Raw genomic sequence first — 27,720 nt, 5'->3', positions numbered from 1 at the left:
TGTGTGTCACCATAACCTCCTCCCGACGGCATGTTCATTAGTCAATGGCATTGACGTGAAGGTTTCGGGGATGAAGAAAAGGTTTCAGATGGCACGGCATTTACACCTCGGTGCCTCCTTTGAAAAATTACGAATGTGAAATTGTCAGTGCTGTCATTTCCAAAACTTCCAGGAATTTGGAAAACTCTTATCAAAATCTAAAAAACACAGACCATTCCTAGGAGTTAATCATATACCTACACTCACACAGTTGTATATATAAGGTACAATAAAAAAATAGTGAATGTTTAAATTTTTAAAAATTGCTACAGTAAGACACATTGTCATTAATTCCCCTCAAAATACTCCCCCTTGTTTCAAACACTCATCCCATTCTTCTTGCCACTTTCTGAAGCAGCTCTGGAAGTCCTCTTTCGGGTCTTTTGTTGCACTGTCGTGGCTGCCTCGATGTCCTGAATCGATTCAAAATGTTTACCTTTCATGGTCATTTTGACTTTGGGGAAGAGCCAGAAGTCACACGGTGCCAGATCCTGTGACTAAGGTGGATGAGGACACACTGTAATGTTTTTGACAGAAATTGCCGTATACCAGAAGTGATGTGTGACAAAGAGCCTTTCCGTTGGGATCAAGAAATCTGGTGAATGCTGCAGCCGAGTGCCATCCAACAGAAAGGCAGGGATCTTCAATACGGGAAGCGGCACGCCGAATCTTAGTAAACATGTGTCACAAGTTTCAACTTGTTCAGTGTAGTCAGTCGTTGTGAGCTACAGTTGAGAGAAGGTGTGTTTTAAAGTGCGCTGTAAATCATCCTCCATGACAACGCTCCGTGTCACACATCGCTTCTGGTGGCAATTTCTGTCAAAAACATTATGGTGTGTCCTCATCCACCGCATCTGGAACTTCCCCAAAGTCAAAATGATTCAGGACATCGAGACAGCCATGATAGCACAACTAAAGATTCACAAAGGAGGACTTTCAGAACTGCTTTAGAAAGTGGCAAGAACGATGGGATGTATTCGAAGCGAGGGGGAGTATTTTGAGGGGAATTAATGGCAATGTGTCTTTTACTGTAACAATACAGTTTTTAATTTAAACATTCACCTTATTGTTTGATCACACCTCGTACTAGGATATTCAGTGGAGCATTTTTGCAATAGCAATAGCCCCTGCCAAATATCTAAGAAGTGACCAAAATAAACTGTGACCCATTCAATCAAATATTTAGGTAGTTGTCAAAAAAATAAGTCAACCTACATATTCTTATATGAAAAGGCATCTGTGTTAAAAACAAGAGGCAATCCTAGCAGATTATAAAAATTCTGTATTTCTAAAATTTTCAAGTTTTGTTTTTCATATGTAGGTCTTTAATATATCTGGAATTAATTTTTATTTTTGATATAGTATATGGATCTATTATTTTTTCCCACATGGATTTTAAAAAAAGGCAAGTTAGAGAAGTGTGATCTCATTTGAGGAGAACAAATCTCTAACACACACAAATACCACATATTTGCAATTCCCCAATAGAACAAACAATACATAAAGCACATTGCATTGGTTACTTTTGTGGAGAGGGTATTGAGAAGGAGATACCTGCTTTTTATTTTATATCCTTGTGTAGTTTGTATGTTCCTTATGAACAAGTATTTTACAATTAAAGACTAGCAAGAAAAATATGAATGCCTCAACTGCTTCCTTAAGATGAGCCAAATTAGAGGTGTCTAATGTATCACACACTCTATTCACAACGCAATTCAACACAAATGATTTTTTGAATGCCTTCTCACTTTAGCCTGAAATAATGGAAATCCTCTAAACTTTAGACATCAGCTGCATTTGGGTTCTGGGTGGCCAGGCGCCCTGTTCTACAGTCACTCCACCTGGCAGAGGCTACTTCATCCTACTCTCAGCGCCCTTCCAGAGACACCCCATCACCCCACATCTGGCGGGGACTCCAGGCTTCCCGCTTCGGGCTCCCCTGTCCTCGTGGGCACTCTCAATCGGGATGCACCAGCATTCACAGCTGCAGGCGTGGCCTTGACATCTGTCCTCACCACCTCGTAGGCTTGTCTTCTGCAGGGGGGGAGTATTAAGGGACTATGAAAAATGTGAACCACCACACAGATGGAAGCATCAAACCAGACTGGTTTTTCTACGAGATATACATACCATCCTATGTCTCCCTACAATTTGGTAGAAAGATGACAAAATAGTGGTTACTAAGTTATTGAACAGAAAATCATAGTGACTAAGATCAGCTCAATTCCTTAGGTTTAAAGGTTGAAATTCTGAAAGGGAAGGAGACACACCAAGGGAACTGTCCACACTCCCACCGTGGTGGTCTAACTCGTGGCTTGTTTTCTTCCCTATATACTGTTTTCCAGCCGTCTTAACAGGATCTGGAGGGGCCACCTGGAGGGAAGGTCAGGGAAGGACAAGGCTGGTATAGACAAGCCACGTTCGTTGTCACGGCATTCCTGTGAGGACGCACAGTACTCATGAAAACTACTTTCACTTATTCAACCCCGCAACATGCTTGACTGAGCACCTTCCAAAATGAAAGTCATGACTCTACAATGGCAGACAGAGGCCACATCGAACAGTGTCAGCTTTCCCTTTGGTTTCCGTCCCTAAAACTTCCCATTTTCTAATCTTATTTATCTTCAAATATGCCGAAACCCTAGATTTTAAAGGCAAACATGATTATTTTCCAGTGTCAAAAATTCACCCAGCATTAATAAAAAACTGTCAAAATAAAGTGTAAAGGTAACAACACACACACACACACACACACACACACACACACATAAAACACATCATGGAAAATAGTGACATATTTGTAACATAAGGAAAATAACCAGTTTAATAATTACAACAACGTAGCATGAGTAGTCAATGCCAGGGCAGTCTGTGGCGTCTATGTGAAGTGTCCCGACTGCTATGAATGGGGAAATGAAGAAGTGACGGACAGCAGGATGTCCACACGAAGCCAGGTGGCTTTCAACATTCTGGCCGCACTGGCACACGTGGACAGGCAGGCACCGAGAAGCACAACGGACAGAGCTCCAATGCCACATCGTGTGGCACTCAAAGTGCTTCACATCTCAGGACAGGAATGGATTCGTCTCCTCGTCCATCAAAGGGGAGAGTAGAGAAGTAACCGATGAGGCAAACAGTGCCCTTCTACCTACCGCTCCCATCAGTTCCCAACCCTTCAGAAGGTCACACGGAAAAACATAGTCTATTTACAAAATAGTGCAGTTCGGTAAGAATTACTCTCAGACACATTCTCTGCTCCCTAAAAAATTGAGTAAAATATTGGATCCATGGGAAGAAAAGGTAATGCATGACAGAAGCATCTCAACTGTTACCCCATCAGAGACAGGGACAGTAAAAACACAAGTGTTCTCACTTGACGCGTCCATCAACAGTTTAAGGCAGGTTCTGCACGAGACCCGTCCTGGGGTGCTGTCGGCAACACTGCCTGTCACACAGCGGTGGAGAGATCAGGTGATGAATGTTGTTCCTGAGTTAAATTTGCCTAAGACAGCAAATTTCAATACACTCAAATTTGTTTTTCACTGCAATGTCTTATGCATCACCAAAAATACGACTGTAAAAACAGGGTTTACAAAAAAACAATCTTTTCGCATCCTATTACTAATGAACAAAATGCTAAATACAAGAAGTTGGCAATTCTAGTTGAAAGATCAAGTGTAGGCAGGTCAACGCTGGCCCCAAACACACCTGCGGAGTTTGCAGCCACAAGGGCATGGCCCAAGGGACTGCCCTCCAGTGGGAAATGGCCGGGCACAGGGACTGAACAGCGAGGACGGAACCAGGGCCATGGACAACCAGAAAACCAACTCGTTTCATAGGCATCAGAAGATTCCAATGCACTTAAAGGGTCACTTCACCAGTAAACAGATCGCAACTCTGTCACATCTGATGCCAGGTGGGTATTTCTGAGAAGTGTCTAATGCACAATGCTGCGATTTTGGGTTTCTAAAGATATCCCACTTGTTCCAGGAAGACGTTGTCTTGCTTTAAAACCAACCTCTTTAGAAGAGGGGGAAAGGAAAGCACAGTTCCTGTAATACCGTGACCCTACCTCTGAGGCAGAGGGCCAAGCAGGGTGGGCTCCAAGGCTGCGCTTCCCAGAACCCCTGGCCCAGAGCTCAGTGGAGCTAGGGCTAGGATCCACTTCCTCCCGTCTGCTTTACTGCGGGAAGGAGGGAGGGAATGGACCCACATTTAAACTTTCATTGTTAGGTGGAATTTAAGATGTATATTGCTTTATTCTTGCTGAAAGAGAGAAACACTTCTTTTCCCCGTGAGCACTGAGGTAACACCGGCTGTACCCTGCTGGTAAAACAAAGCTCAGGGCTTAGCCTGGCCTGACAAAGCAATCCTACCCGTCCAGGTCGGCTCACGGCAGCACCTCAATTCGCCTTCTGCACTGACAGGTAATAAATAACACATTTTATTTACAGGTTCTAGTGAAGCTTCCTCTTTTGGGGGTAGGACGAAACAGCACACTTTGTCCAAGTGTTTCAACTAGCTGACAGAAGTCTGTACGACTGTTGCAGCTGCAGTGAATACTGATGACCATAGTATCCACACATGCAGACCGGGGTGACGCCTGCTGCTGGACACGTGGCGTGCGGGATTTCCTCAGATCCGTGGCTGGGGCCCAGGCTCACCCTCATTCAGCCAGGGCGCCGTACTGGGGCCCACCACACGTCGGTGACAGCAGCACTGCTTTCCCAGAAGACTTTCAAATGGCAGTGAAGCATCTGTGCAGCTATAAATAAGGTTAGTGAGGCAGACCGAGGTGGGATGTCTTTTTAGAGCACTGCGGGGACTATCGTGGTGAACGGTCGGGCAACTCCCAAGAGCCAGCGGCCACCCTCCACGCCCCCACTTTCCATGCGCGCTGGGACACTTCTAGTTCACGGGACCAGAGGTGAGTGGGAAGGAAATTTGAGCACGAGTATCAGCCCAGATCTAACTATCATGGATATGCATTCAAAATGGAGCATTTACAAGAAACATGTATATATAATATTTATGTATAGTCAATAAAAGCCTGAAAGAGCAGGATTTGTAGTCAGTCACTGCACTTATTGCAAAATGAGGTAATTGAGATGTTACCAGAGTAAGATTAATACAGTTCAGCCCTCAGTGACTACACCTCATGTTTGGATTTCTCAGGAACAGTGTGACCGTTCCTATTCGTGTGATAAAAACTCCAGCTTTTCTATGCACAGAAAGCAAGACGACGTTCATCCAGCCCTGTCCTGTGGTCCTGAATGTCACACCGGCTGGTCATAAGCGCCCAGCGTGGTCTTATAACTGGTCTTTGAACAAAAACCAAGGACGTTCGTTCCTTAGAGGTTGGTCTCGTCCCAAGCAGGGTCGTTCATGTTCTTTAGAACTTTCCTCACCAGCTTTTCTAGGTCTTTGCGGGCTCTCTGTTCTTCCTCCAGAGATTTCTTCATCTTTTTGTTATCCTGTAAATGAAGCAGAGCACATGACATTCACTGCCTTTGGCGTGAAGACGACTTTCTTTTCCCCAGGAGACCTGGCTGAATGAAATCCTGGGCTGGACTCCCCCGTGCTGCAGTCCTGGGTGTACTCAGCACGACGGCCTACATGTCTAAGTAGGCACTTGGGACTCCTGACTGCACAGTTGCTCCTGGAGCCAAGACAAATCACAGACGGAAAAACAGTCCTAGTGTCTCTTACAACTTAAGTCTCTAACTACTGAATGAGAGAATTTCTGTATAACATACCATATAAGGAAATGGCTGAAAACAGCAAAAGGAACAACTTGCATCCCACCTACTCTTTTGTTTGTAATGATCTTCAAGTTACGTAAGAATGAAAGTTAACAGCAACTGAATGAGCACGCAAGTGAGTGAGTAAGCGCCTGCTTCCACAGTGTGCAGTGCAGCCAATCACTCCTCTGCATGGAGAAGACGCATGCACAAAGGTGTGTCCCATTCCAAGGGGGAAGCAGGAACCCGGACGCCCCTGACAGGAAGACAGGTACCTGGAAGCTGCCTCGGACGGCTGAGAGCAGCAGCTCTGCGTGACCCAACCCCGAATCACGCTGTGCTCGGGCTTCTCCTCAGTCTCCCCTCTAACCTCCTCTCTTGCTGGGAAGCACTTACCACTCCCTCCTCGGGGACCAAAGCCATTTGTACAAATGACATACAAATACACAAAACATATACTACATTTAACTGACTTGTGATTTGGCTTCTCACAAAAAAGAGCCACATGTTTGTTATACCAGCAAGTGGCAGATAATAGTCACAGCAGGTATTTACTAAAATTTTTAACTAGACGGATTTTTAGATTTTTTTAAAATAATTATTCTAACACAATTTGAGATGGTTTCTGATGTCAAAAACAGTACAAAGAGTTTAAACAAGTCTCTCTGAAGATTCATTTCTGGTCTATCACATTTACAAAAGACCCAATTATTTGCTCTGCTGGAATTTGGAAAAGCAGGATCTCCTTTCTGTATTATTTTGCTTATGGTCAACCAGCTTCATTTTTCATAGTGTTCTTCTTTCCCCCCATTTAAAAAAACATTAAAAACTGATATGACTCACCTGCCTTAATTCTTGGACTTCATCCTTCAGTGCATAGACAGTATCAACAAGACTCCTGGAATAGAAAACGGAATGAACACCTGAACAAAGACGAGGAATGAAGAGGAGACAGAACTGTTTTACCAGGAGACACGACAACGCCAGGCGAGATAAACACTGGTGCTCTGCCCTACTCACTAGGTATCTAAATTCCTACACGTTAGAACAACTTCTGTATGCAACTTAGAGCCCGGTCAAAGTTCTCCATTCTACGAGGAAACAAAGCAGCGTGGCTGAAGCCATACCCCAGCCCTCCCAGAATTGTTCTGACTCCTGCTCCTCCCCTCCTGCTATCCCAACCCCTCCCCTCCCCTCCACACACCCATATGCCTAATTAAAAAACTGGAATACATCTTACTTTTCTTCTATCACTGTCTGACCATTACTTTTAGTTTCTTCGACTATAATTTTTTCTTCTTCTGGAAGCAAAACTTGTGGAGCAGATTCTTTGCGTGAACCTATTATCATTAAAAAACAACAACAAAAAAACAAAAACCCACAGGTGAATACCATGGCAGGACTAAAAAGGACTATACAACACAACTTAAACATTAATATTAAGTTCCAGGGAGTGTGCATTAAAAAAAAATTACTTGCTAGATAAAATAGGGAGGGGCAACTTTTACCAACTTTCTCTACCTCTATTGAATTCAATCGTTTTCATGCCTAAAGCATTATAGAGGAAAGAAAATTAGCCTTTGTCTAATTTATTAAGCTTCAGTTTCTAAATCTGGATTACAGATATTTAAAAGCCTGAATTTTTTCCACAGATAGAAAATTAAAGGTTCTGATCACAGTGCCCTGGGTATTTTGGAGTATCTATTTTTTAAAAAATAAATATCCAAATCAACCAAACTTTGAGACATATTATTCCAGGAATCTTAGAAAGATGTGTCAGACTTATATAGCACATATACGCTGAGTGTTTATAAATTTAAAACTGGCAATTAAAATATTTAACTCTAGAGTGATATTAAAAATAAAGGTATTATGGCACATGGTTTAAAAAAAGTGAAATTTATTACTTGGTTCTCTTATGAAAACTTTATTCCACATTCCCTGCAATATAAACATTTTGCCAAATGGAAGGAAACTGTTCACAATGTCAGAGAGAAGTTTATGCCATTGAACCAACTCCCAGCACAACAGTTTGCCTAGGACAGTGCCAATAAATATTTGCCACAGAATAGGTACTTTAGATATTAACTGAGAAACCCAAATATTTATTTGAAAAGGTGAGAAAAGAGAATCAAATCTTATTTAAGCACACAAGGAAGAAAATCATCTTTCCTTAAAGAAAATATTATTGTCTTAAAGGTTACATGGCACTACCACACGTATTGATGTTTTTGAAAAATTATTATCAGATGCAAATTTGAGGAAGGATATAGTCTACCAGAGAACACAAACACTTGCAAGTGGTATTGTGATAAAATTAACATTTCTCTATTAAAAAAATATACTTGGGATGTTTACTATATGCTAATCCATCATGGAGATGGCAGCTCAACTTGCTTGATCTTGTTTTTTCTGGTTTATCTTTAACTTCCTTCCTCAAACTTCATGAAATTATAAGATGGCATTTGTGCACCCTCGTATCATGGGTATGTTCAGCATAATACCAATGTTTCAACAGTTTGATTTTAAAGAATAGTTTCACGAGCATTTTACTATAAGCTTTTACTCCTCTGAATGGAACAAGATTAACAATTACTATCAAAGCTTGAGGAGAAAAGGGCTAATAAAATGTTACGGACATCCATGGAGTGCCTCCATCATTTCCACGGCAGCACGCTACAGGGAAAGGGACGGGGTTAACCAGCCACGGGGCCGTGGCCAAGTCTGTCCCTGCTGCCGTTTGGATACCTGCAACACCTGCTCTGTCCCAGTCTCACAGCCTGGGGAGGGTATCAAATACAAGCACGCTGGGAAACCGTTACGTGCGGAACTGAACCAAATGAAGATGCTGACCTCCTTTGTTATCTCAGGTGCAAGAAAATTAACCTCTGGGTAGGCAATACAATTCTATGTTACACAGCACAAGCCTCAACATACATACATCCATCCATCCATCCATACATACATATTTTTATGCCAATAAAGGGAAGGGCCTTTATGTGTACTGAGAATAACCTTAGTATTATCATCACATGTGGTCCTTGGAATTTTGTCACAGCCGAAATGAGCTGGTGTACAGGCATGAGTGTGTACACAGATCTGTCAAGTACTAGTTCAAGACAAGCCTCAGCTAGTGGTTGTGTCCACACCGTGCTGTACACCTTGGGCCAGCAGGTCTTGTCACTAATGTGTTGCGGGAGGTACCCCACTGAGGCCACACTCCACTTAGTCACACAGTGACTTGCACAGCCAGGAAATTACTTTTCAGACAGAGGGTAATATCCTTCAAGACATGGTCCCAGAGAGGGACACATTTTTAGACATCATTATGCCTCCCCAGAGTACTGCCTGCTCTAGGTGTCATGGCACTGCGAGGGGCTGCGGGCATGTCTTCTTCTGGGCTTTTCTGGGTTGATGGGGAATGCTACCGGGATCTCTGGGCTGCCTGGGAAAACACTGCTTACAAGGGCTATTGGTATGTGCAACAAACTATCAAGAAAGCACAGGGATGCGACTATGTTTCCCCAAAAATAAGACCTAACTGGAAAATAAGCCCTAGCATGATTTTTCAGGATGACGTCCCCTGAACATAAGCCCTAATGCACCTTTTGGAGCAAAAATTAATATAAGATCCGGTCTTATTTTCGGGGAATCACGGTAGCTAGGTTAAAAATTCTGCAGGCTGAGGAAAATCCTGTCCTTCAGATACAAACACAAATGTTACCCACATTTTTCTAAGAATAGTTAATTCTTGTGCTATTTTCCTGGGAAAACAGAAAAGGATTCATAAAGATTCAGATGTGTATATCACATGTGTAGAAAACAAATGGCTTTACTTAATTTGAGCTGTGAAGAGAAGCAAACTGATGACATCAGACAATTTAGTGAGCTCCTAAGTTTTCCCACTGTTATCCGCTTTGAGCTCAAACAGTTGTTGACTGTGTTGTGTAGTCAAATCAAAAAAGTTATCCACTGCGCATCTGTCACATTCAGTTTGTAATACATTCTTCAAATGGGTTAATGAAACTGAAAATATTTTTATTTTAACAGCACTTGAGGGAATATTAAATTCTATGCATTTCAATTACGTTGGCATCTTTTCAGCTTCCTGGGCAACCTATTTACATGATGTTTCCAGCGTGAATATGTGCAAATGACATATAAAATAGAATCACAAGGGATGTCTACTTTGTAAAGAAATGGGTCAGATAGCAGTCCACGGTTCTGCAGCGGGGCGGAGGCCACCTGAACTCATGCTCACACCCCGTCGGCGGGGCTGTCTGTCTTCCACAAACTCTGGCCCGTCACTTAACCACGGAGCCTCAACTTCATGACTCGTAAAACAGAGGAACAAAACTAACCATCTCTGCAGAGATGTTCCAAGGATTCATTTAAAAGTTACATTTTATAAATATCTTTACCAGATGACCTCATAAAGATAAAAAAGCCTTAAATTCCATGATATAACATCACTAAATCAGAGAAACTAAAACCTATAAGACTGGTACAACAGTTGCACATGCATGACATGGTTCTTATTTTTGCAAATACACTTACAGCACACAAGAATTTAACAATATATTATAAAAATGTTAAGTTTGAGAATATTATAGACAGAATGTATTAACTGCTTGAATCCTAAAACATGCCAATGTGAAAAACGCCGTTTATGGATTCGATGGTGAGCCAGGAGGTTTGTAAATGAAGATTATTTAGTTCCTGCATAGAAATCCATGGGATTCTAATAATCTGTCTAGTTTCAATATAACATTTCTAAAATGACTGAAAAAAATGTTAAATCTTTCAACAAAACAACAAAGGAATGGTCTCCAGTCATGTTTAAAAATAAGTTGACTACTTCTATAAGTACAAAGTTTTAGAAAGTAAACAGATTTAACTAGTTATCTCAAAGATTACAGAAGTATTTTTAGAGGTACCACAGTACGTTTTCAACTACTTAGTTTGGAAAAACAATTTAACAGCGGAACTCCCAGAAACTATTCTATCGTTTTATTTAAAATCCTCTAAAAGCAGCTGAGACACAGATGAACAGATAGGTTCATGAGGAATGAACTAAGATCTGTGTTTCCCAAACTTGGACAAAGTTTTGTGTTTCCAGGAGATAAGTAGGGTTCTGCAACACAATTTGGGAAAATGCTAAATGCTATAGCCACTTCTTAGAGAGTCACAGTGCACCTGTAGCATTTTTAAGGTTTTCAGAAGGTAGCATTTTTAAGGTTTTCAGAAGGTTTGCAGTAAAAATATCCGTTGAACTTTATTTCAGCATTTCCTAAATTTGTCTGAGTGTTGAACTTTTTTCCCCAGCATCAATATTAACTTTTTGCAGTTTTCTGGATAATATTTTGAAGAATGCTAGACTAGCCTATAATCCTATCTACAAATACATACACATAAATGCTGGTTTGTTTTGCTATTGATGCTCATTGTAGAGGTGAGTACAGTGAAACAATAACTTATACTTAGCACAAATCCAGCATTTCTCAAACCTGAGGACTCCCAGAATGGGTCTGCAGAGGCTTGGGATCCAGCCACTAATGACCCTGACAAAGAGGCAATGACGTTTCCACATTGCCATCAGCAGGGGTCACTCTGCACCACGCAGCTGGAGAGACAGCAGGCCCCTGGGGGTACCACAGAAGTGTGATCCAGAAGCTGAGACACGCGTAGAACCCTGACTCTAACACACTCACAGACCCCCAGAGGACTGTGGGCCTTAGTTTGAGAAACACAGATTGACTGAACATTTCCACGTTACAGACAGATGACTCGGCCCGGCAGCAACAGGAGGGCTCCCACACCAGGGCACCGCTGTCCTTTGGTGCTTGATTGGACTTGGCGGTTGGAACGCCACTGCCGTGCCTGATCTGACAACACACGACTCTGTCAAATCCAGGGCACACGTGGTGTGTGTGTACAGATGAGTGAGTTGGCTTCCACCAAAAGCCTAGAAACAGTTTGTCAGTAGATATCTGCTTATCTGGCCAGCAGTCACTATATTTGTAGCAAAACTCACGACTTCTTAAATTCATAATCTTTCTAAAATCTGTAATTATACTCAACTGAAACTGAAATAACTTTCAGAATAAAGCAAAACATTACATTTCAGAAAATCTACTGAATAAAATCTCTTCAAAAGGCCACTTTGCTATTTATGGCTATGATAAGATTCTAATTTATTTCTTTTAGGAAAAGAAAATGTGAGGTTTCTCTTTAGAGAGTGATTTGCATTTGTTTATCATTTGCACCTGTACTGGCACAGGCAGTTCTTTTCCTTTCCTTTTATTTTGTTTTTCCTAGTCAGCTTGCCATGCACTTTATAGAAAAATCAAAACTGACTTTAGTCTAAATAAAAACCTATTAAAGTTGGGCTCCACCCCCATTTATGCACACACACATACCAAAAAAGAACAAAACAAAACAAAACACGAGAATGCTTCACTCTGAAGACAAAACTCCCAGTGATTGAAAACGTGTTCATAAAATTAGAGGGAAATAAATGAAATAAAAATGTACAAGGAGTGACCTTGTATTGCTTAGAACATATTTAACCTAAGAAAGTGCAAGCTTTTCTATCAAGGCAGATAGAAAGTGTTCTATCACCCAGCCTTCCTTTGGAAGACAACGTTCAGGAGAACAGCCAAATCATAGTAAACTGCAAACTATGCTACTCCCCCGCCCCCGTGTAACAAATATTAAAAGCCACAGGCTAGCAAATGCAAAATTTATTTCAACTGTACATAACAGATGTCTTTTTTATATAAAACAAACACTTCATTGCCATATGCAACCACAAACAATTATATGCATACTGTACAATACAATGCAACATTCAGGTATACATCCAACGAGGCTTCAAGTGGCAGTCATCCACTAAAAATGGCTTTCCCATTCACAGATAAAAAGCACAATATATAAATTTTTTCCAGGTCTTATACCACTATATACACATTACTGTGTTTTGGCAATTTTATGCAAAACACTATATAGCTTATATACTTGTGGCAAGTGTTAATTCAATGGGGACACCATTTAGGCCATTTACAAAGGGCCTGGTAATGGCTTTAACCTACCTTCTAGTTCAGATTCTTCATCCTTCCATTATAATACTAACTGTACACACAGATATTACAGAATTGCATAAACATAAAATACTATTTCAGCATGACTAAATTCCACAGAAGTAGAAACACAGCCCTTTGGACGCCATATCACCACTGCCACACAAGAACTGTTTTCAGGCCGGTGGCACTAATACTTCCAACCAGGTCACAAGAGCTAATGGTGCCAGACATTCAAAACAAATCCAACAAACAAAATGCCAGGTTGTTATTCTGCAGTGATCTTAGCATCAACAAAAATCATCATCAAAATGGCTTTAACTGGTGCAAAAAGGAATGATGGGAAAGTGTCAAAATTTTGGTGTATAGAAAATGAAAATGTCTCATTAAGACAACCCAAATGATACTTGGTGTTAAAGGAAAATCCAAGTGCAGCAACTGTACTCAATGCTGTGGTATATACAGCACATGACATAGGAAACCCAAGTTTACTAAGGCATGGCAAAGGCACCTAAGCCAATGCACCAATTATTATAGTTTCAAAGCAAACAAAAAGATGTTCTATTATTACTATCAGAAAAGGTAACGACTCTACGTAATATAAAACAAAATCACTGCTAAATTCCTTGCATGGTACTGAGTAAGTATATGAACTTTGTAGTTAAATTTCTCCAAAACTTCCACTTGTTATTTGGCTGAACATACATAAACGCCATCTCTACCGTGGGTTAATACTGGGCCATGACTAATGTTAAAAGACTGCTCTTCAACTTTCTCATTTATACTAATGCATACAAAACTATGAAATCTCCGGATGGCATAAAGCTTGGCAACAGACAGCTATGTGGTGTTATCAGTTTTCCTAATGGCCTCGCTGCATGCAGTCCTGAAGCTGTCTGACATTCTAAGCAATACGCTACAGCAGGAGTTCACTAGCACCTCCGGGCTTGTGAGCCACGGGACCCAGCTGCCAGGAAACAATGGCGCAGCGCATCAGAGTGTCTCTGTGCAAACAAGATCAGAACACTGAATACATGGGTTTGGCGAAGGAGGTGTGGTGAGAGAAGAGAGAATTCACAGCCACTTGGAATTACAGCCACCCTGAAGAAAGGAAAAAATGTTATTCCCAGTTTATTATGGCATCTTGTTTTCTGAAGCTGGTTTCAATGAATACTTAAAACACAACCTTAAGGTTCCATTTTAACACCAAATATAGCATGCATGGGAGAGAACACAGTTCTTCCCCGCTAGCAAATGACCAGATGTGGATTTGGATGCTACAACTGAATGCAACACTTTACATTCAGTTCATTTTGAAGCAGAAATTAGTCTGAGTGAGGCCAGTGAAATCTCCTTACAACAAATCCCAGCAAAGTGGGGGAGTTCCCCCCAATCTGAGATTTTCTTATAAGTGAGTTACATGGCAACTGAATGAAGTCTTCAATAGACTCAGATATGCCCATTACAATCAAGAAGGAGGATTACGCAGAAGGGGGTTGCTGTAAATGGAGTTTCACTGCAGCGAGTTGCTGAAAACAAACAATGTGTCCATTGCAGGCAGCATCATATGGATGTCAGGGTGCAGCCAGGCTGTGACTGAAGCCAAAGCACTCGCCTTGCTAAGTATACCAAACGTCTCTCTCTGAAAGCAGTCGAACCCCTACTTTCAGAGGCTGAATGCTTCAGTTTGGACTTTAAACCTTCAGTGGAGTGATTGCGAAGTGCCATTTAAGAAAAATTACTCCAATTAAGGAAAGTTTGGTATGATAATGAGTGTCTGAGCTCTGACAGTAAGTAACCTGGCCTTCAGAGAGAACTCCCACCCCACAGAGGGGGGCACAGAGAAGACCGTATGTGGTACAGAGCTGTGGGGGTGCAGACAGCTCTTCTGTGCTCCCGCCAAGGCCCAAGGCCCACACCTACACATGGCTCATGTCACCAAGCGCCCTGAGGAGCCTGCAGAACACGGCTGTCTGAACTGGACTCAGTACTTTTGTTGCATGTTATTTTCTTATCTCTCCACAACTACTTGATCAGCGTGTCCATCATACATAAAAATGTTAGATCCCTACATATAAGGCCAGAGTCTCCTCCGTGCTGCTGGCACTTAAAACACAAACCTGCATGGTTTCAGTATAAAATATAAAAGTGTTCATACAGCTGTATCCAAAAATAAATGAGACAGTTGCTACACTGAGAATAAAAAATCCAAACCATTTGGAGCTATAAAACCACCACTACCCATTGAGAAAAGAACCCTCGGGTGTAGGCTGTGTGAATATACCATCTCTTTCAACAGTCAGTAACTTCAGTGGATACTCGAATTGGTAATTAAGCCTCCACAAAATACAATGGGAAATATCAGAAACGCTCTCAAAAGTTGTTAAAATATCACATAAAAGAGACAAGGAACAGCAAGAAAACATCTAAGAAAAGCAGGCTGCGATACAACAAGCATTTGTTAAGAAAAGCTCAGAAGTGCATTAGTTCTGGTGAGAGATATATGAGCAACAGCTCTTACGAGATGTAGAACCCATTCTGTAACTATGGGCTGTCCATATACTGTCATAGTCAGAGTCTTCCGAGAGGTCTGAAGGCTCCAAACGAGAAAGGCTACTGCGACGACCCAAGGAGTCTAGACTTGATTGGTCATCATCAGCCAAGACGTGATTATGCATCAGGTCAGTGCCTTGCCATGCTAAGACGGGGGGTGGGATGGAGTGACAGGTGTGACAGGCAAAGGTGGGATGAGGAGGAGGACGGACAGGAAGAGCCACAACCAAAAACATGAAAACAAAAGCAAAAGGTGATGGGAAGAGAAGGAAAAGAGAAAATATTGTTAAAAACGGCAATAATGTTCATTTCTCCTTATTTATGGCTGGGTTTTAATAACAAACTTAGTACAACCCTTAGAATAAAACCAGATCAATTATTATTTAAATAAGCCTAAATCACGATATTGTTTCCAAATCGTTCCTTTTGAAAGATACTGCTAGTAAGCCCTCACTTACATCTTTTACAAATTAAGCCCATGCCCACAAACGAATTCTATAAACATTTGACAAGTAACCAATTCTATTCCACATTCTGTTAACAAATAATCTCATTTAGGACATTATTTGTAAAAGGAACAATTTATGTGGTTAATTAAAAATCGCTTCCCATTCATTAAGTGGGTATTGAATGCAAAATAGTTTCAAAGGATTTTTGACTTACTTCTTCAGCTATCTCTTTGCCAGACTATAAATCACCAGAAGTCATCTTAATGATGGGGGGTCTAAAAAAACTTACCTTACCAAACTATAACCACTGTAAAAATTTCAGAATGGAGAAAGGGATTAAATAGGGTCCACTTCCCTCTCATTTCCCATTTCCCATCACCCCACATCTCCACTCCTTAGAGCGCTCACCAGAGCTCAGCCAGTAGATATGGAGAAAGTGGGAAGCCATGTCTGTTCAAATGTTATCAACCCTGATGGCAGACCCCTTTACTGGCAGGAAGAGAGACGTGAACTGGTAATGCCACTATGTTAAAAAAAAAAAGGACAACAGAAAAAAGTAGGTACAAAATGGTAGCAGAAATAAGCCATGAGTTTTCGGCAACTGTATGCAATGGTACAGGCCAGGCGGCCGTGCAAGAGACATGCAGGCTGGAATGGGCCAGGGGCGGAGGATGCTGGAAGGATACTCAGTGGGAACCAAGGGCCCCTCCGTGATGGGGAGTGGCACAGCAACCACTGGTTCCATCCTGCTCCTGCTTCTGATCAAAGTTAATTTCATTCCCAATCCATAACAAGAACAAGCAGTGGACTAGCTTGGCTTTCTTCAACTAAATCCCTACAGTCTATGAAGGTCATTATCTCTTTGAGATAGAAATCAATACCAAAGATGTTTGGTTTATAAAGTCTTCTTGGCATCTAAATGGATACTGAACAGAGCTGAATTTTAGGTAGATACATTATCCTGTTTCACTAAACATTTAATATGAAGAGCTGCTTTCAGTCTGATTCCACTTCTAAGTTTATTAAGGACATCACCTTTACAGCATAAAAGATCAATTTCTGACTTGTTCTTAAGAATGTTAGGTTTAAGGCCGTATATGATTGTATATATGAGGCCCCAGAGTGCTCAGCTCATAGTATCGGTTAAAAAAAATTACTGTATTGTCCGAAGCTTTTCTTGCACAGCAGAAATGGAAACACATAATACAGACAATGTGATACGAAAAGATCTGCACCAACTATGGGCCATTCCTTTCAGGCAGCCAGAAGCAGCGAGGCCACAGCACATCACAAGGAGGGCACTGTCCTTGGATGAAGAAATGCAGCTCTCATAAAAATACACACAAAGCTCATACTACCGGCTCTGTTAACCTGACACTGCCAGGTTAAAATTTTATTTCAAACAACTGAAGTTGAGATAAGAAATTTTTTTAAATCCCACATTCAAAACCCAAAAAACTATGGCCACATTTTACAGCCTATTACTTAAAAATACAATCACTTATCAAATACATGAAACTACAATATCTTAAATGACAATAATCTGTATTCGCAAATTATTGCTTGACTTTATGCATACTCATTCTACATTCCATTTTTCTCCTACTCTGCTGACTAGTCACTACAAAAGGCATTTTCACCAGAGTACAAAGAAGTGTTAGTGTGGGATATATAAAATACTGGCCATAGGGAAGTTTCTAGATTATCTGCAGATTCCACCAGGGGTTTAAGCCTGTACGCCCTATCTTCATCTTTAACAAAAGCTAAAGCAGTTGAAATTCCTTTTCCCACCTTTTCTTTCTGTGGTTTTTCTTCCCCAGCATTAGTTTAAAAACAGGATAGGACACAGATTCAAACCACCATATTGCAGGTGGTAAAAATGAAGTTGACGTAAGTGATTTGCCAAACGTCAGGGTGGAAAGGGAACCCAAAACACAAAATCTAATAGAAACCAGTTTTTATGCCAGAAAGAATATGTAAGTCATCCAGTTCTCAAAAATAAATAAATAAATAAATAAAAAGAAAATAAAAAAAAGCCCACCTAAGAAACAACAGCACAAAATAATGACACCCTGTGATGCCTGTGGCCCTGCCCGGCCCCAGCAAAGGGAAACTCAGCCCTTTCTTCTGAACAAACCACACGCACTACTCCACCCGCCCCACAGTGCTGCACTCCACTCAAATGCTGGAGAAGTTAAAAAAAAAAAACCCCCACAAAAAAACCCCTTTTTATTGTTCATATAATAGATTAAGATTTTTCATTTAAGACATTACACATAACATGCAGGTAAATTCAGTGGTACTGAAATCTACCTAATAAATTAATTGGTGTCTACTTCCAAAAATTTTAAAAAATGCCATCATTTAAAATAAACGGGGGACTCAAAGCCTTGCTCTAAGTTTATTTTCTGACAACTCTAAGAAGGAAAAAAAATTAATATATAAAATCCCACTACCACACTAATAGTTTGGACAGTTTAAATAAGTGAATTGACTGAATCTTCTGCTGATGTCTAAACACATCTTCTCTAAGCAAAAGAAAGCTTTATAAATTCTGGCAGTACCTTACACGTAAAGGTTTCCCAATAGAACGTATTCTAGGAATCAGTTGTTTTACTGACAGCTCAGACCCTTTTCAATGATTCAGGGACATCAGGCTCAAGTTGTTCTAAACCTGGCCAGGCCACCAAAGCATCACGTCGAGAAGCCATGCACAGGGCGGGCCCAAAGCGGTTTCCTTCAGACTGTGATGTCAAACAAAACGAACCACAATTCACAGTACATTACTGTGAAACTTACTTGAATTGAGTGTTTGCCGTGTTTTGGCGCTTGTGCAGTAAGCTTCGATGACTTTCAGAATCTGCGCATCTTCTTCCAAAGCAGCTGTGCCTGTCAAGAGACACACAACACAACGCGTCATGACTGAGCTAAAAATGATGAGCACAACACGTCACCATCTAAAAATACCTAGTACAATTAACTAGATTAAGGTGAAGTCATCAACTCAACCAAGAATGACAATCAAGACAATCTCTTATTTTCTTGTCGGACAATTGTTTTCCAATATTTATGAAATAGTTACATTCAAAGGGATTTTAGTTTTTCAGAAAGTATTTTTTACCTGCAACATATCTGGCAAAGGGGCAATACCCTAAATATATACAACCTGTCTTCCTAATCCATAAGGAAAACAGTAGCCCCCATCCTGAAATGGAAAAAAGAGCAAGAACTAGGAACAAGCAATTCACACAAAAAGAAAATTTTGTTACAGTTAGTAACAAAAGATATTCAATCACACCAAGAAATTAAATGAAAATTAAAGTATCAGGTTTTCACATAGCAGCCTGGCAAAAATAAAACAGCCTGATAATTCTCCATATCAATGTGGACAGCAGAAAGGAAAAGTCTTCCCTCCACCCACAGCTGGTAGGAATGAAGACAAGTAAAACCCTCCGGAGAGGCTCCCTGACCATATTGATCAAAGGCTTTGAAAAGAACATTTCCTCTGATCCACAAATTCCTACTAGAGATTTCATCTAAGAAACATATAAGGCACAACCTAAAGCTTGAAGGTGTCATTCCAGAGCTCTTCCTGAAACTATGCACTATTCCAGATACTGGTTTCATACTCAAGAGAGAACAGGCACAGACAACAGAATCTTCCAGACTAACAGCGTCCAATGGTGTTAATACTGGGCACTGAGCCTCACACCCAGCTTACTTCATATGATCCTATGACTAAACTGTTTCTCTGTATGTTTTTCTGTATTTTCTGTATTTTTTAAGATATTACTTGGATACATTTTAAAAGGTTCACCCTACTGTAGTTAAAAAAAAAAAAAAGTGGAGCTCCGGAAGGATGGTTCTGCGGTGCCAGGTTGAAGTGTTGTATTTTGCAAAAAGCGCTGAAATAACAGGAATTTGTTCCGAGACCATTTCTGTGCCACAGGAAATAAAAGCATTGCAGCTGTGGAATGAGATAGAAACACGACATCCCATATTGGCTGACGTCAGAAATCAGGTGATATTTGCTGTTCGTCAAGAATATGTCGAGCTTGGAGATCAGCTCCTCCTGCTTCAATCAGGAGACGAAGTTGCCATTATCCCCCCCATTAGTGGAGGGTAGTGCTTTTGAGCCACTTGAGAAAGATATGAATGAAGTTGAAGAGAAACCTAAAGATATCATAAAATTCACTGCTGAGAAACTTTCAGTAGATGAAGTCTCACAGTTGGTGACTTCTCCACTCTGTGGTGCAATATCCCTGTTTGTAGGGACTACACGAAATAATTTTGAAGGGAAAAAAGTCATTAGCTTAGAATATGAAGCATATCTACTAATGGCAGAAAATGAAATCAGAAAAATTTGTAGTGACCTTAGGCAGAAACGGCCAGTCAGACACATAGCGGTGTTCCATAGACTTGGCTTAGTTCCAGTGTCAGAAGCAAGCATTGTCATTGCTGTATCGTCAGCGCACAGGGCGGCATCCCTCGAAGCTGTGAGTTATGCCATTGATACTTTAAAAGCCAAGGTACCCACATGGAAAAAGGAAATGTATGAAGAATCATCGTCATCTTGGAAAAGAAACAAAGAATGCTTTTGGGCAACAAGTGAGTAAATCACTTAGGTTTTTAGTCTGCATTTTAAGTTTGGTAACCTTATCTTTGATTACATTTTGATTTTTTTCTCCGGAAGTTAAGATAGTTTACTGAAGCACGATTTCTTATGTTATACCGGTGAGACAAGGAGGAGGAAAAACAGCAAAGTAAGTGGGTGTCTAACACTGGAACTAGAGATAGAGGAAAGCCTTTAATAAAAAAAATGGAATAATAATTTAAACGTGAGGAAAGATGCTTGTGGCAGCCCTTCTATTCTATGCCTAAGTGCTAATTGTAACTCGACTCACTGACGTGTGGCCCCTCCTCCCTGACTTTGTCTCAGCACCTGTCCCCCCCCCCCGACCCCCACCTGCATATCCAGTGATGTCACTTATTGGGCAAGCATTATGGGAATGTTGGCAGAACTGGAAAGTATAAAAAGTCATTATCAGACAGTCATGATATGATATATTTTTAGAATTGATATATTTAAAAGATAAGCCAAATAAAAACATGATTTAAAAAGTTAAAAAAAAAAAAAAGGTGGAAAAAATGGAAGGCTGAAATATTTGTAAGTTACACAGTAAAGCCTCAATGTCATTTTACGATAGTCAGGCCGAGACATATACAAGACCAGCCAAATATTTCTTACTGAAAAATAAATTTCAGTATCAAGAGTTTAAGAGCAACTGAGAAACTGACTCAGATTTCACTAACTGGAACCAGTCATTTAACTGGTTTCCCATAATTAGTTCCTCCTTTAGGAGTATAAAAATAACAACGTTTAACTAACTTAATTTCAGGACTTGTTGCAAGGTAACTTCCAGGGGCAGGCCGTTCCCTCTTAGCCAACAGGAGAATGATCTGTCCAGCTGATGCAACTGGATCGCTCTTTTCAGACGTGGGTAAGCGCACTGGCATCATCCTAAGTGCAGAGAAAGCATTATGACGCCAGAAAGGGCACCAGCTTCCCCAGGATGTAGTGTTAGCCATCACTGAGGTACCATCTTTCATTATAAAGGTTGAGAAGGTAAATTAACGATAGCACAGCACACATTTTCTATGGAGCACAGACTGCTCCATGAACTAGAAAAATTTCTAGGATTCTGAATGTAACAAAAGCTAAAATAGCTAATGAACTGACAATGTGATTTTTTTTTTTTTTTTTTTATTGGGGGAACAGTGTGTACTTCCAGGACTTTTTTTCCAAGTCAAGTTGTTGTCCTTTCAATCTTAGTTGTGGAGGGTGCTGTTCAGCTTCAAGTTGTTGTCCTTCCAATCTTAGTTGTGGAGGACACAGCTCAGCGCCAGGTGCAGTTGCCATTGCTAGTTGCAGGGGGCACAGCCCACCATCCCTTGCAGGAGTCGAACCGGCAACCTTGTGGTTGAGAAGACACGCTTCAATCAACTGAGCCATCCGGGAGCTCAGCGGCCGCTCAGCTCAAGGTGCTGTGTTCAATTTTAGTTGCAGGGGGCACAGCGCACCATCCCTTGTGGGACTCAAGGAATCGAACTGGCAACCTTGTGGTTGAGAGCCCATGCTCCAACCAACTGAGCCATCCAGGGGGCAGCTCAGCTCAAGGTGCCCTGTTCAATCTTAGTTGCAGGGGGTGGAGCCCACCATCCCATGAGGGACTCGAGGAGTTGAACTGGCAACCTTGTGGTTGAGAGCCCACTGGCCCATGTGGGAATCGAACCGGCAGCCTTCGGAGTTAGGAGCACGGAGCTCTAACTGCCTGAGCCACCGGGCCGGCCCTACAATGTGACCTTAAAGCTGTCAAGTTTACTAAGTACTTTCTATGCACAGGCACTAGTAACACAGAGGTCACACAGATAAAATTTCTCCTCCAATTCACACGAAAACCCTTGGTTCTCTTATTACGTCCTGGTCTCTCCTTCAAAGTTCCCTGTGCTAGCTCCTTATTTCCCTCATTTCCTAAGACTCAGACTCTCTCTTTCTTCTTCTGTGTCTATCACTCGCACAGCTTGAGAAACCATCTAAGCACAGAGAACTACTCTGAAATTCTCACCACCTGCCCAGACATTCCACTGGGCTTCAGAATCTTGTTAACTTGCTGCCCCATCGCAGTACCTGTATCTCGTCCTTCAGGTATTCAGGCCCAAAGCCTTGCTCTCACACACCTGAGTCCAATCCAACAGCACCTCCGCGGGCTTGTGTCTCTCAACCATGGCACTACTGACATTTGGGGTCAGATACATTAAGTCCTCAATGCTGTTGATAGGTTCTGTGACTTTAAATGAAAACGACGTATCCGAAACCAGTTTTACCACGGGCTGCCTGATATAAACAAGAGTTAAGTTCCTCTGGCATCTCATCAATGGTAATGATTCGAGGACCTGCTGTAATTCTTCGCTGTAGGGCTGTCTTGTGTGTTGTAGGGTGTTTAGCAGCATCCCTGACCTTTACCTAGTTGTGACAACCAAAAATGTCTCCAAACATCACCACGTGTCCCCTGGGGGGGGAGGGGCAGGGATACCCCGAGTAGAGAACCACTGCTATAGGCTCCATTTTCAAAGAAATCTGAAATGTGAACTCTGCACACGCTTTACCTCTACGTTGTCATCCCATGGCCCAGGCCACCGTCGTCACGCTCACCTGGACTGCTGCATAGCCTCCTACCTGGTCTGCCTGTTCTCACCTCTGCCCCATCTGTTCTCAAAACACAGTGACCACTGGTCCTATTAAAACCCAAGTCCCATTAAGTCCTATGTTCACAACTGGACTGTGGCTGCCCATTCACTCCAAGCATCTTTCATTACCTCCCTGTCACCTGAGCCCCAGGGGCTCCTTGCTGTCCGTTGAATATACCACCACCACAGAGGTTCCTACCCCAGGGGCTCTGGAGCCAGTGCCTGGAAAGCTCTCCCCCAGACATCTGCTCGGCTGGCTTCTTCAACCCCTGCAAGTTGCTTATTCAGACACTGCCCCCTCACCCACCCATGCCTCCCCAACCACCCTGTTTAAAATACCACCCCCAACCCGCATCTCCCTCCCTGCACTTCACACCCACACACTACCGTCTGCCTATTTGGTTTCCCATCTGTATCTTTCCACTAAACGGAGCTGTACGGGGACCTGGTTTTCATTTGTTTACTGTCGTGCACCTGCACACAGAAGGTGCTGAGTAATTCTGTGAAGGGAGTGGGTCCTTATCTGCCGCCCCAATGCCCAGCACAGCGCCTTCATAGACGGTGCTCGACAAAGGCCTGGAGATGAAGGGGCCGCCGCACATGCCCCGTCACAGCCAAGTGCAGCGCAGGTGTTCGGTCCCACATCCGAGCTCCTCACTACAGGGCATGGCCTATCACTCCATTTCATTAGCTCCTGGAGTGCGGCACTGCTTCACACGCTCAAAATGAGGCCAATGACCGCCACGGTGGCACAATGCGCGGTACCCACCGTAGTGCACGTCAGGGGTCGGGGGCAGAGCGAGAGCTCATGCACAGAGCGGCCTCTAGGCCTGTCACTGCACTCGCTTCTTCCAGCTTCTTAGCATCCCCATACTAAGGATGGGGGGTCCCACAATGACGAGGGGCAATGCAGGCTGCCAGCCTCCGTGGATCACACGCAGCCCCTGCACCAAGCTGCCCCTTTCCTCTAGGAGATGTCATGTTCCCAGGAGTCTTCTTTTGGAGACGAGTCCCTGACGGGTCCCAAATGGGTAGGTGGAAATGAGGAGCGACGCTTCAAGACACCAGGAAGACCTGCGGCAGATCCCAGGGTACATGGAGGTGCAGAGGCGGGAGGCCGAGCAGGGCCGGAGGGACCCAGGAGCCGGAGGCAGAGCCCTTTCACACAGACCCCACAACTTCCTTCAGGCTGCTCCCAGGTGGGCCATCTCCTCCTCCTCAAGGCTCTCCTGCACTGCCAGACAGCCCCCAACCATGGGTGCACACGGAACCTTTCCTGCCTGTGACACTGGGAAACGGACCCAACACTGGAAAGCAGCACACAAGCATGAGAGCGCGTGCTGAGTTGCTCCCATCGCTCGCTCCTGGAAACAGCTTATTCATAAGCTGTCCACTGAACATCTCCTGTGTGTGAAGCTCTCCCTATGAGAAGCTGAGAAATCCAGAACTAAATTTCATATTGCCTCTGGCATTGCACAAGTTTACAGTAGAGGTTGTCTAAGCACACAGCTCTGGGGGAAACGAGCCCTACAGCGATTGACCAGTGTGGGGTGTGACCCCGACATATGGGAACCACAGGGCAAAGGGGGATGGGAAGAGCAGGTGGTCCCAGGTCACCTGCTGTACCCCTGGCCTGGGTGCCCCGATGAAGTGAGCAGCACAGAGGCCGAGACAGTCAACAATTCCATCCAGGGGAAAACCACGCATGTGCTTCATCACTGGCGCCAGGTAACTCTCCCACTCGTGGATGTCTACACTGAAGTGGCTTGTGCTCTACTGTTGCTCAAACCCTTCCGTGTAGAAGTGACACTAAGGCTCAGACCCCAGCTTGTGTTTGAAGTCTGTGAAAAGCCATCTCCCTGCCCCGTGAACGCTGTACCTGTGTGAGACAGACCTGGGTCCTCACCCACATGTGCACATGTACTCACTTTTCCTCAGTGCAAACTCTTCATCCGAAGGCTTCCGCTCAGGTTTGCGCTTCGGTAGCAGTTTTTTCATGGTCTTGGGACTTTTACTAAGATCCTAAGGAAAGAAAAAGGGGGAAAAGAGGGTGACAATTTCCACAGTGATTTTTATTGGCGTATCAGTAAGGGTCGCTGTGAAAGTGTGAAATATTGCATTACAGCCACTCACTGTTAAGAGCTGCCTAGTTCTCTCATACTTTTGATTTTTCTTTGCCATCTGCTGAGCATTAATTTAAAATCAATAGGGCACCGTCTGATAAAAACCCTCATATTACTTAGACCCACCAGCACTGGGACACACACAGAAGAGGTGATACAGATTTGCAGGCAGGCTGACAGCTTCTGGAGAAGAGAGAAAGGACAGCTGGCGACACGTGCACAGATCCATGCATGCTGCTAATTCTGGAGCAGACCCGTCTGCTGCAGCTAACTAGAAAGCGATGAGGAAACGAAGGCTATTTTTAAAGGGAAAGGGTAAAGGATGATTCTTTTAGGAAAATATTTGAAACCTCAAGGGAGAAGAGAAGGGAGTAGGATCAGCCTATCAGCCTTGAGCGCAGATGCATACAAAAGACAGAGCACTGGCTCGTTCTCTATGGCGTGTTCACACTATTTCAGAGCTATGTTCAGTGTAATGGTCTGCCTCTTACCTCTGTCACACAACTTCTAAAAGCTGTGCAGAAGATGAAGGTGGGAAACTGAGAGCAGGATGAAGTCCAAGAGAGTGGGTACGGTTTCCATTGTCAAGCACGTAGTAAACATCAGTACTAAAAAAGGCTAACTTCTGCATCACTTAAATTACAGAAAACATTTGTGCATCTTATAATGAGAAACCAAGATTCAAAAGGGGGTATGTGCTATGGGATGAATCAGAATGGAAGCACACGAGGAACAAAGGTTGATTTTTGAAGGTCTCTCTTTAAAATATTTTCTGTAAAAATAAATACTTAAAAAGCTCTTAGGAACGCAGCAGAAATCAGTTCCCCAAGAAATGAACACAGCATGTGTCCTGTGGCTTCTCTAATTCAAGCGCAGAGAGAGGAGGCCCGGGCAGTGCCCCACACACGGCACCACACACACGTGCAGAGGGCACACGTCCACACACACGGTGCCCCGACTCCTGAACCTGGGCAGAGATGGCTGCCCCATTTTGTGCCACTCTCACTTTGTAAGAACACTTTTCACCAAGTGTTTTGAGGTGCTCAGTAATACTGGACAATACGTAACGTGTGAAACCTTTTCTCCAACACGGGCTCCAGTCCAGCAGAGCAACTGCAGCCATTTACCAAAAACAGATGCCCCTGTTCGGCCACGCCTCTTCCCTTACCCTCTCTGCTCCTTTGCTTAACTCTTTACCCCGATTTTCCTCCCCAGTAATGAAATCTCCACCAGGGCTTGCCTGCACCACCTGTACACACTAAAGTAGGAAATCCAAAACACCGACATTTTTTAAGTAGCTGCTCATGATAAAATTTCTGACTTGGGCATATGATCACAAGCAAGACTATCTGTCATAAAAAAACAAAATTCATTAAGAACAAAAAATGTAAAGGAATAATCACTATTTATGTGTACTTTTCCATGTGCTTTAAAATACTTAGGGCTTTTGATAGCATAGTGCAGTGTCGGGTGGTTGCTAGACTTTTCATGGTGATCATTTTAGGTATAAATACTGAATAACTATGGTGTACACTTGAAACTAATATGATATTGTATGTTAGCCATATTGTTAATAAGTCTTAAGTAAATAAGTAAATGCATATATACATACATAAAATGGGACAAAACAGTAACAGACTCATAGATACAAAGAACTGATGGTTTCTAGATGGGAGGGAGTCAGGAGGGGTTTGGGTGAAAAAGGTGAAGCATTAAGAAATACAAATTGGTAGTTACAAAATAATCACGGGGACGTAAAGTAAAGCATAGGGAATGTACATAGTCGGCAATGCTGCAACAACAATGTATGGTGCCAGATGGGTACTAGACTAGTCAGGGGATCACTGCATAACTTACATAAATGTCTAACCACTATGCTGTACACCTGAAACTAATATAAAATAATACTAAATGTCAACTGTAAGTGAAAAAAAAAACGTTTTTAAGAAAAAAAATACATAGGGCTACCAGCAAGGATGGAGGGAGGGTCTGCTCCAGATGCTTTGACAAACATGGCTCTTGGCTGGACGTAGAGACTGGGACCAGGCACCAGTGCTTCACTATGCGCACATCCACAGCCATGAGAAGCATACGCACACTCATAACCATGTTCACTCATGCTCACTCACGATAACCACTCACACTTGCGTTCACACAATGACCATAATCACACTCATGATAACCATACCCACACACAACCACACTCACGCATAACCATGCTCGTGTGCTCACAGAATAACCCTGTTCATGCTCACTCGTGATAACTAGTCGCACTCATGCTAATACAATAACCACACTCACTCATAACCATACTCACTCTTGCATGCACACACGGTTACCATGCTCACAGTCACGATGACCATATTCCCAACTCACTCAAGATCAGTCATGATAATCACACTCATCATTTTAACTATCAGTTTCCTCAAGCACTAGTAATTATTAGAACATATTTCTCAAGACACTTCCTTTCCTCATCGAAGCAGGT

At 42.6% G+C, this 27,720-nt stretch overlaps 2 protein-coding genes across 10 annotated transcripts in view; one reads left to right on the top strand and one right to left on the bottom strand.

Moving 5' to 3' along the window:
• Positions 1-1,591: 1,591 nt before the first annotated feature.
• ARHGEF7 (Rho guanine nucleotide exchange factor 7) overlaps positions 1,592-27,720 on the bottom strand; it is a 130,586-nt gene continuing 104,457 nt past the window's right edge. For 3 of the 9 annotated variants that reach the window (XM_033104001.1, XM_033103997.1, XM_033104003.1), the window contains 6 exons: positions 25,038-25,131; positions 18,661-18,750; positions 15,381-15,557; positions 7,021-7,120; positions 6,624-6,678; positions 5,391-5,513 (listed from right to left, as the gene is read on the bottom strand). In XM_033104001.1, the coding sequence (XP_032959892.1) occupies positions 5,391-5,513; positions 6,624-6,678; positions 7,021-7,120; positions 15,381-15,557; positions 18,661-18,750; positions 25,038-25,131 (639 nt within the window). Of the gene's footprint in view, positions 5,514-6,623; positions 6,679-7,020; positions 7,121-12,482; positions 13,961-15,380; positions 15,558-18,660; positions 18,751-25,037; positions 25,132-27,720 lie in introns of those variants that run through there. The other 6 variants (XM_033103996.1, XM_033104002.1, XM_033103994.1 and 3 more) reach the window with 5 other exon arrangements.
• LOC117021148 (molybdopterin synthase sulfur carrier subunit) lies at positions 19,715-20,113 on the top strand. Its single transcript, XM_033104004.1, has one exon. It carries the CDS (start codon positions 19,721-19,723, stop codon positions 19,985-19,987), a length of 267 nt encoding a protein of 88 aa, XP_032959895.1. The 5' UTR covers positions 19,715-19,720; the 3' UTR covers positions 19,988-20,113.

The sequence above is a fragment of the Rhinolophus ferrumequinum genome, chromosome 4 (genome assembly GCF_004115265.2).
Source record: "Rhinolophus ferrumequinum isolate MPI-CBG mRhiFer1 chromosome 4, mRhiFer1_v1.p, whole genome shotgun sequence".
Taxonomy (NCBI): domain Eukaryota; kingdom Metazoa; phylum Chordata; class Mammalia; order Chiroptera; family Rhinolophidae; genus Rhinolophus; species Rhinolophus ferrumequinum.
This window is presented reverse-complemented; position numbering and strand designations above follow the sequence as displayed.

Coding starts and splice junctions, on each gene's coding strand:
- LOC117021148 (XM_033104004.1), top strand. CDS start 19,721: ATGGTTCTGCGGTGCCAGGTTGAAGTGTTGTATTTTGCAAAAAGCGCT.